We start from the raw sequence: 10,397 nt of genomic DNA, 5'->3' as shown, positions 1-10,397 counted from the left end.
GCTCCGTGCGCCTGCGCAGTTCTGCCCCTCCCGTGTAGGCGGGGCCCTGTGCAGCACGCTTCCATTGGTCTACCCGGCGTGGGGCGGGTCCAGAGAGTGCTGCTCCGCCCACTACTTCACGCTCAAGGACCAGCTCAACCCTTTGGGCGGGTGAAGCGGACGGCGGCCGGGGCGGGTCAGCTGCCTCGATCTCGCGGCCCGACATTTCGACCTGAGACACTCATCAGGACCAGGGCATAGTTCCTCATCGAGACCGAAGGCCGGGAATGAAGAGAGGCCTGGCCCTCACTCACCCTTGGGAAATCTTAATCCCGAGGTTCAGGGGCGTGGTCCCAAAGCTGCAGCTCAGTCTGGATGAAGAAAGTCAGTGGAGACCAGGCCTTGTCCAGCTAGCCTCTCAAAGTTGGGGGGCCACGGCTTCGCCTCAAACGCTCCAGCCTTACAATGGCCAAGGGAGAGGTGGGATGTCCGACACCTGCATTAAAAAAAAAATTGCTTCATGTCCCAGCTTGGGTCACCTTCCTGGGAGGTCAGACCACCCCGGAGTTCGGGGGAGGCGGGGTGTTAGCCAGGCCTCTAACAGCGACACAGAAAAATGGGTAATGGATGGGACATGGGACGGTGTGAGAGAGGCAAAGTCCTTGACCGGGGAGGCCCAAAGGGAGGGCTGGGCTTATTGTAGATGGATTTAGTTTCTGAGGGAACTGAAAGCCAAGCTACCTACTAGCATCCTGTTCCATGCACCTGCAGGATCTGGAGTTTGAATGAAACGAAACTCAAGAATGAGAGAGAAAAAATGTAATTAATAATAATAATAAGTTAAAAAATTAATGAGAAGTCCAGTTGGTGGTATAGGTGGTGGATAATCTAGCCCTTGGGAGGCTGAAGCAGGTAGATCATGAGTTCCAACCCAGCCTCTTAGGTTTCACTGGGAAACCTTGTGTCAAAAAAAAAAAAACACCAATAAAAACAAACAAACAAACAAAAAAACGGGAGCATGAGGGCCGGCTGGAGAATGAGTTAAACAGTTAAGGGTACTTGTTCTTGCAGAGAACCTGTGCTGGGGTTCCAGCTTGCAACCATTTGTAACTCTGATTCCAGGGGATGTGTCGCCCTCTTCTGGCAACCAGGAACACTGCTTGTACCTGGTGACATACATACAGGGAGCCCTTACCAGTTGGGAGGAGTGGATGGGGAGGCGGAGAACTGTGGTTGGAATGTAAAATGAAATTTAAATAAACACATTTAAAAAGAGGGGGAAGAAGGAAAGACTCTTCCAGGAACTCTCAATGCATGAAGACATAGTCCTAGTTCTCCCCTGAAACTGCCAGGTGATACGGGCTGTGACATCGTTTCTGCTTAATATGTGTCTGAACTTGCTTGAGTTGGCTTCTGTCGATCTCTAAAACTCCTCTCTACACCATTAAGTGAAGAATGGAGACTGGCAAGTTTGACTTGGTGCTTGAATCCCAGGTTGGCCCCCATGACCACCAGACCCAGTGTCCTTTCCTAAAAGAACCCTGATCCTGACAACGGTCATTTCCAATGTATCCTCAAGTGTCTTGCCACTAAGTTGAGTACGTTGACCATTGTATTTCCCAGGTTGCCTGCTGTTGGCCATATCTCAAGGACCTGTAGTCTCCTAAGATGCTGCCTTCTTCAACCAGTTCAGGCCTCCCCCAAGAAGACACTCTCCTTATCCCGTAGGTTCCTTGGCTCCCTCCATCTGTTCTTTGACCCAACCACTACACTTAGGCATGTATCCAAATGCCTGTCATCTTGCAAACTGCTGCCTCATTTTTTCATTGTTCATGTCTAACACGGCCATGTTAACCATCTTAACCATCCACATCCTGCAAATAGACCTAAGAAGTTAGAGTGACCTGTGATGACACAACTCTCTCAACTTGAGATGAATGGAGTGAACTGCTGCTTTAGAGAAATTTTCTATAGAGCAGAGTGACCCACAGTGGTACAATGGTCCTAGCCTGTGATATATGGGCAGTCAATCCCCAAACATACTACCTGGCCTGCTGATATGAATTGCTGATAAGTACAGTTGTCTTTTGGTCGTTATCTTCTTTTTCTACTTCCTGTGTCTCAGAAGGAGGGTCAGCAGCTTGAGTTGGCTTTTCAAAACAAAAAACATACCCATCATATAATAGACCCTAACCCTGCCCTCCACACCACCCTCCTTCCAGAGACACCGGTCCCTCATCCACTCACCCACTCCCAGTGATCCCTATCCGTTCCCCGCCACACCCGGTCTTCACAACCCTTGCCGTTGGGATTAAACCTCAGATTTACACCTCAAAACAATATCTCTTTTTTTTTAAAGATTTATTTATTTATTACGAACACAACACCCTGCCCCCATGTACGTCTACACACCAGCAGAGGGCACCAGATCTCATTACAGATGGTTGTGAGCCACCATGTGGTTGCTGGGAATTGAACTCATGACCTCTGGAAGAGCAGTCAGTGCTCCCAACCTCTGAGCCATCTCTCCAGCCCCCCAAAACAATATCTCTTAATGAAGTTGCCACCCTTTTTGCCCCAAGAAAATTTCTCTAAAGCAGCATTTCTCAACCTGTGGGGGTCAAACAACCCTTTCATAGAGGTCACCTAAAACCATCGGAAAACTTGGGTATTTACATTAAGATTCATAGTAGTAGTAAAATCACAGTTATGAAGTAGCCAGGAAAATAATTTTATGGTTGGGGGTCACCTCAACATGAGGAACTGTATTAAAGGGTCACAGCATCAGGAAGGTTAAGAACCACCAGTCTAGCCGGTGCACGCCTTTAATCCCAGCACTCATGAGGCAGAGGCAGGTAGATCTCTGTGAGTTCAAGGCCAGCCTGGTCTACAGAGCGAGTTCCAGGGCAGCCTCCAAAACAATACAGAGAAACCCTGTCTCAAAAAAAAAAAAACAAAACAAAAGAACCACCAGTCTAAAATCTTCCTCAATGTCACCGACACCAGCCAACTCAGTGCAGACTCCCCTAGCAAATTCTTGTCCATCTTTCCCCTGTTTCAATAATCAGTGGTGCTGGGACCCCCGCCAATACACACATCACTCCCAAAGGCAGCTTCTCCAGCTAAAGGTAAACTTTAAATGTGCCGGTGTCTCCCCTTGCGTCCACATGAGCAGTTGCATACCACAGGTGTCAAGTCATTATGGGACCACAGTGAGAGGAAAGGTGGCAGAATGAACAGATAGGATAGCCCCATCCTCACCTGCCATGGGACAGCAACTGCTCTGTCACCCCAGGGTTTGAGAGGAAAAGCAGAGGGGACTTTAGTCCTGTGGCTTTCACCAAGTCCTACCTCCACCTTCCCAAATTAAAAACCTTATGAAGCTCTGTGTCTTGGTAAGCTCCTAGAATTCCAGCACTTGCGAGACTGAGGCAGAAGAATTTCGTATTAAATCCAGTTCGGGATACAAAACATACTGAGACCCTGTTTCAAAAGAAAGGCAATCTGGAGCAAGTGAGATGGCTCAGGGGACAAATGCTCTTACCAAGTTCAATTCCTGGGACCCACATGGCGAAGGAGACATCTCTTTCTTACAAGTATTCTCTGACCTTTGCATGCCCTACCCACATACTAGCACATAAATACATGTCATTTTTTTTAACTTGAAAACTAACTGGGATGGAGAGATGGTTCAGTGGGTAAAGGCACCGGCTGCTCTTCCGGAGGACCCAGGTCTGATTCCTAGTACCTATAACCTTCTGTAACTCAAGTTCCAGGGGATCTGATGTTCTCTTCTGTCCTTAGAGGGCACCAGGCATATACATTCAGGCAAAATACCTACATACATAAAATAATTTTTAAAAACCGACCATGAGGGACTTGTGAGATGGTTCAGCGGGTATAAGTGCTTGCCAACAAGCATATGACTGAGTTTGGTCCCCAGGGCCTGCATGGTAGGAGGAGAGAGCCGAGCTGGTTCCTGCCGGTTGACCTCTGACCTCCACGTGTGGGCAGTGGCTCACCACACATACATAAATAAGTGTAGTAAAATTCAACCTTACATACTACACATGCATACACCCAATAGTAAGTGATCTCAAGGCCCATTATTAACTTTGCTGGAAGGTCCAGCAAAAAAAAAGTTCAGCCTCTTTGAATACAAGAAATATTTTCCAAAATTTGTTTCTACAATTTTTTTTAATTTTGTGGGCCATGACATGTGTGTAGAGGTCAGAGGAGAACAGTCAGTCCTCCCATTGTGTGGCTTCTGGGGATCAAACGCAAGTTATTGGGCTTGGTGGCAAGTGCCTTTATCCACTAAGTCATCTTGCCGGCTCGCTGGGTGTATATGGTGCTTGCTGGCGGATGAATAACATGATGGCATGTTGTTCTGAAAGGCAGTGCCAGCGGCACTGAAGGTGAAGGTGGGTTAGAGGAAAGAGGCACGGCTGAAGGACTGAGCGTGTCTCCCCATCCTCTGCTCACCCCTTCCCAGCCGTCCCTTAGAGCTGGCACACCGATTCTGTACTCAGACATACGTCTCTTCATTCTCTTGGACGATGCTTACAATAGTTCTCAGAACCTGAAGACCCAAAACTGTTCCAGCCTGCCCTCCAACTTAGGTCCACAAGGCCGGAGGCCTCCTGGACAGACACCTCTAGTCACAGACAGCTTAGCCTGGGCATAGCCACACAGTAGCCTCTTCCATGGGCTCTTCAGCAGCTTCCCGCACCACCAAACAGAGGGGCTGTGCACAGATCTCCAATCTTCTTCTCCCTTCCCTTCCCGCCCTTCTCTCTGCTCTGACCTGTCTCTTCTGTCACCCCAGCATCCTTTCAACTCCCCAAGACCTTCCACAGCCCTGTATCCACTTGCTTTCAGTTCCCTTATTGTTTATGGCTTTTCAAGGCAGGGTTTCTCTGTATAGCAACCCTAACTGTCCTCACCTTTTTATTTTATTTTTGAAGGGGTTGTAGATGAGATCCAGGGCCCTGCACACGAAGGCACATTCCCAGGCCTTGGCTTGTTTCTTCTTTTGGTGAGGGTAGAGTCTTGCTACATAGCCCAGGCTAGTCCTAAGGTAGTGATTCCCAGCCCCCTGCCTCTGTCTCCTGAGTGCTGGATTCACAGATATCACCACCACCATACTGAGCACTGTTCTTTTCTAACAGGAAAGAAAACAATCTCTCTACCACTGATGAAAATGAGCAAATGGGTGAGTATCTGCTGTCTTCCTCGGTATGTAAAGCAAGCTCCTCAGCATGGCCTGCATGCAACACTCTCTGACGGATTTATCTGGCAAATGTATACTGAGCACCCATGGGTGCTCAGCAGGAGGGACAGAGTGAGATAGAAAAGAAAACACAGATGGACACACAGAAATGTTCTTGAAGTACAAGAAATGCTTAAGGCAGTGATGGGGTATTAAAAAAAATAGAAAGCTCAACAGTCTGACAAAGATGCTAAGAACCAGCAGTACAGAATCCATTATGGGAGGATGGTGGACTGACATAAGCATTGTGAAGAGAAGTTCGGCATGTACAGTATATGAATGAGTTCACAATGGTGGGGATTTTAGTTGTGGAAAAACTGAAAAAAACAACAACACTGGAATTCAGATTCATGAAGGACTAACGGGGTGAATATGAGAAAAATACAAGAATGTGTTTACAGGGGGAGGATGGAAGGGGAGAGGGGAGGAGAGAAGGGGAGTAGGGAAAATGTATAACTCAATAAAAATGGCAAAAAATAAAACGAATATGTTTACAAACATGTGACAATGAAATCCATGATTTTGTACACTAAAGTTTAATAAAAAAATAAGTAAAAAGACATATAAAATAAAAAAGGGGGTACTACTTTCTGGGCTATGGTACAGTCTTGTAATCCCAGCTATTCAAGAGGCAGAGACAGAAAGACAAGTTGAAGTCCTCCATAGGATACACAGGGTACTGGGCAGCTTAGGGAGACCCTACCTCAACACACAAAGGATAAGGTAATTGAGGATGTAGCTGAGGGCTAGGTGCTCACCTGGTTCACTCCCCAGTACCACAACAGGGGAAAGAGGCAGTGGTGGCACACACCTTTAATCCAGCACTCGGGAGGCAGAGGCAGGTGGATCTCTGTGAGTTTGAGGCTAGCCTGGTATACAGAGTGAGTTCCAGGACAGACTCCAAAGCTACACAGAAACCTTGTCTTGAGAAAAACAAAGAAACAAAAAACACAGCAACTGAAACAGTACCTGTGTATTCGAGCATGCCAACCATCTACACATATTTACATGTATTACTCGTTTGTGCATGCATGTGCAACAGGTACAGAGATTATTGTGTGCAGAGAAAAATGAGTTTCTCACCCAGAATACTGCTGTGGTGGGGAGCTCACTTTATACTTGTATTACAGTATTTGGTAATGAGAAGCCACCTGTCTGGGGAAGCAAGCGGGCAGTCATCGGGAATCTGCCATTATCTCCTGGGGGTGCTGGGCAACCAAGTCATGCCCCTACCTTTCATGAAGAGGTGCAGGACTTGCTCTTGAGATCAGAACACAACTCTACCCCAGCACTCACCTTTCAGCCTGGTGGGTCGTTGGGCCCCACTAATCTCTGACACTTAGTCGCACGCCACAAGTTAGGTAACAGGAGCAGGGATGGTAGACACTCCCCCCCTCTGGCGGGAGTGGGGGACGTTCCTGGCCAACTCTTGAGCATTTCCCAGCATGAATAGACCCCTCGAAGTGACCCCCTGTGGCTCTACTGCTTTCTGCTGGGTGGCAGTAGCTGCCAGGAGAGCTTGACTCCCGCAGCCCACCCAGGTGGAGGATGCCCCGCCCCATCAGCGGCCGCCCCGCCTTCAGCTCCAAAGACTACTTAGCGTTGGAAGTGCCTCCCAAACTGGTCTTCCGCTGGACCCCAGAAGGCGAACTAAGCCAGGAGACCAAGACCTGACCGACAAGTCCCACTGAGTGCTCTGGGAACTCGCAACAGACCCCAGCCCCGCCTGCTGTCTCTAGATCCAAGACCTGTGCCCCGACAGACAACAGCCGCAGGTACCAATCTTCCCGCGTCCCGAACGCCCCCCACCCTTCGACTGAGAAGGACCCCCTAACTGGTGGGTAAAGAGGGTTGGCTCCAGGCCAGAGTTGCCTTCCTCCACCCCATTTGCCGGCCTCACCGCATTCTTCTTCCACAGCCCAGCCCGCCATGGCCCAGTTCCTGATGGTCACGGTAACCCTCGGTTGCATCAGCCTCCTCTACCTGCTCCCGGGCACGCAGTCTGGCGGCCTGGCCAGGGGACTGAAGCTCTCCAGACCCAGGTGAGTGAGTTTGAACCAGACTCCTCATGGAGACCTAAGTTTTCTAGAGCTCATCTCCCAGATCAAGGGCCACCGTCCTAGCTTTCAGGGTTGCAAGAAAGAGGACTTTTTTCCTTTGCATCTTTCTACTTGAGGTAGTTATTCCTACCCTACACACACACACACACACACACACACACACACACACACACACACACACACACACACACACACACGCACGAGACAGACAGACAGAGAGAGAGAGAGGGAGAGAGAGAGAGAGAGAGAGAGAGAGAGAGAGAGAGAGAGAGAGAGAGAGAGAGAGAGAGAGAGATCTGTTGGAGCATGGGAGACTAGACCCATTCTCTCAGGGATGAACGAACCCAGGGAGATCTTTCTGAATTCTAAGAGTGCTGGCCCACAGAGCCTAAGCGCTTTGGAGACCTTTGCCCAGAGTGGTGCTGTTAATGGTACATGTGACTTAGGCTAAGGAGAGGGCCAAGCTGTCAGTAAACATGCGCAGTAGGGTGGTGGGCTTCCCTCCTAGTCTTCAGATCCCAGACAGGGTCAGGCTTTGGGCTTCCCCTGGTCCCACGCCAGGTTTTTAGGGAAGTTGTGGGCTTCCCCTGTCAGTGCCCTCAGACTGTGTAGAGAAGTAGGTGGGTGTAAGGGCCCTTGGAAGGCTATGCCAGGCCACTGAGTTTCCATCTCCCTTCCCCTTCAGCAGAGAATTCCCAGCGAAGAATCCTTCCAGTGGCCAGCAGCCTGGACACTCTCCACTCCGACCTGTAGTCTGGAAGCCTCATCATGCTCCCCAGCCACAGGGAAGGGGCAACCCGACCCTTGCTATGGTTCATCTTCTTCAGAGTGGTGGCTCCCGACACCCAGGTCCCCAGCGACACCTGGGACCCCGAAGACCCCATGCCCAGCTTCTGCGGGTCGGCTGTGTACTGGGCACATGCCAAGTACAGAATCTCAGCCACCGCCTGTGGCAGCTTGTCCGGCCAGCTGGCCGGCGGGACTCCGCTCCCATGGATCCCAGCAGCCCCCACAGTTATGGCTGATGAGGGTCCTAGACGTCCACCTGGAGTGCTGTACTCCAACCCCAGAGCTGCAGCTGAGCTCCATCCACATCCTGGCCCAGTTCTCTGGGAGCTCCTGCTGGCAGCAATCACTCATGGCTTTGGATACTGTACACCCAGACCTATGAGGATATGCGGATCTAGTCTGTGGAATCTGCACCCCCAGGGACCTGTGCACCCCAGAACTGGGCACACCCAGGGAGTGCTTGACAGGAGTTTGACAATATCACAAGCCACTAAGAACCTGAGAGGAGGAGTGTGCCTAAAGAAATGAGCAAAAAGCTAGAGTCTTAATTAAACTCAGCCCCACCCATGACCAAGCAGGAGAAAGGTTAGAGTGGCCCCTGTGATGACCCCACCCCCCACCCCACTGGGAATTAAAGCCTAGCTGTGGCTAAAACTATGGCCACTATCTTGTGCACTTTGCTCTTCTGTGACCGACCTGGAACGGTGATTTTTCCTTGCTTGCTTCCTGTGGCAGGAGGGGTGGAAAGAGGGGCTACATGCTGTGGTCCCTGGGACCAGCGTCAGGGAAGAGACCTTCTGCGCCTGTTGCCAACCTGGAGCCCAGGCCACAGTGGTTATGGAGACTCCTGGGACATTCTGGGATAAAGTACAGCAGAGTTACCCTTCTTATCCTCAGGCCAGGGCAGGGGATAAGACAAAGTGTCCCGTCTCAAAAGGACTTAGTACGATCTACCCCAGAGCCAGAGGTCAGATGACACACACCTGCAGTCTCAGCACTCAGAAGACTGAGGCAGGAGGATGACAAGTTCATGACCAGCTTACTTTATATAGCAAGACCCTGCCTCAAACTTCCAGTCAACAACAAAGCTACCCCAAATTAGAAAACAAAACAAAAAAACCCCCAAAGACCCAAACCTATCTCAGGAAAGCTGGAGTCATTTAAACAAAGTTGTCTCCACATCCTGCCCACCCCCAGTCCCATGAGGTCACCCAGCAGGATCAAGAATAGGGACAGTGGAGTCTAGCAGTCCAAGAAGGGGAGATGGACCACAAATGACAATCAAGAGGAGAACCACAGAATTACAAGTTCAAGACCAGCCTTTGCTACAAAGACCGTTTTTAAAAAAAATGAGGGTATAGCCGGGCGGTGGTGGCGCACGCCTTTAATCCCAGCACTCGGGAGGCAGAGGCAGGCGGATCTCTGTGAGTTTGAGGCCGGGCTGTCTCGTAAAAACCAAAAAAAAAAAAAAAAAAAAGAGGGTGGTTGGTGGTGGGCGGGCATCAATCACAACCCAGAAATAGGCTCTTGGTACAGGTTCTTTGCACGTGCGATTTTGCCCAAACTTTGCAATTGTCCGATCAGAACACAGGGTTCCAAGAGTTGTTTGTTCCTTGACAACACTTGCATGCACCACCCTCCCTGCCTCCCTGGTCTCCAGATCTAGAGGCAGCCGCACAGCAACTACAGTACTCATGCTCAGAGTCAGGCCTACCTTTCAGTGACCAGTGACGACCCCCAGTGAGGAGTACCCTGAAAGTACCCTTCTGGGACCCCCATCCCTGTGCTTACTTGGGGTTTGTATAATTCAGGTAACTCATCTTCCTTCCAAGATAAGCCCTGTGTGCTGTTTAGCTCTGTCCCTCATTGCTAGAATAGAGACCTCCATGCATAGAGAGGCCAAAATAGGAAGTGTAATAAGAGGTGGTGTGCTGAGTAGCCTAGCAAGACAGAGAGGCAGGCTGCCTGAAAGAGGCCAAGAAGGTCCAGCATAGGTCTGGTTACAGCAAGGGGGCTCGACAGGGCCAGGATCTAGACGTGCCAAGTCCCTGTGCTCACAGAAGGTATGGACTGTACTGGTTAGCCAACAGCAGTTGGCAGGTGAGTGAATGGGACTACAGAGGCCCCAATACAAACCCCTGAACTGTGTGTCCTGTGGCCACTGAAAGGTTGGTGGGCAGTAGAGACAAACCATGGGGTCTGGAGTAAACATGAGAAGTCAAGCCGGGCGTTGTTGGCGCACGCCTTTAGTCCCAGCACTCGGGAGGCAGAGGCAGGCGGATCTGTGAGTTCGAGGC

At 50.1% G+C, this 10,397-nt stretch overlaps 1 protein-coding gene across 2 annotated transcripts; it reads left to right on the top strand.

The window, feature by feature from the left end:
- The first annotated feature begins 6,819 nt into the window (after positions 1 to 6,819).
- Positions 6,820 to 8,757, top strand: Adm2 (adrenomedullin 2). Of its 2 annotated transcripts, none has more exons than XM_005067090.4 (3): positions 6,820 to 7,026; positions 7,170 to 7,293; positions 8,000 to 8,757. In XM_005067090.4, exons 2-3 carry the CDS (start codon positions 7,181 to 7,183, stop codon positions 8,334 to 8,336), a joined length of 450 nt encoding a protein of 149 aa, XP_005067147.1. In that variant the 5' UTR covers positions 6,820 to 7,026; positions 7,170 to 7,180; the 3' UTR covers positions 8,337 to 8,757. The 2 variants fall into 2 exon arrangements, with proteins under 2 accessions (XP_005067147.1, XP_012966584.1); XM_013111130.3 differs by having other exon boundaries at positions 6,823 to 7,026; positions 7,997 to 8,757.
- The last annotated feature ends 1,640 nt before the right edge of the window (positions 8,758 to 10,397 follow it).

This window comes from Mesocricetus auratus, unplaced genomic scaffold, assembly GCF_017639785.1.
Source record: "Mesocricetus auratus isolate SY011 unplaced genomic scaffold, BCM_Maur_2.0 Super-Scaffold_100010, whole genome shotgun sequence".
In the NCBI taxonomy this organism is placed as follows: domain Eukaryota; kingdom Metazoa; phylum Chordata; class Mammalia; order Rodentia; family Cricetidae; genus Mesocricetus; species Mesocricetus auratus.
This window is presented reverse-complemented; position numbering and strand designations above follow the sequence as displayed.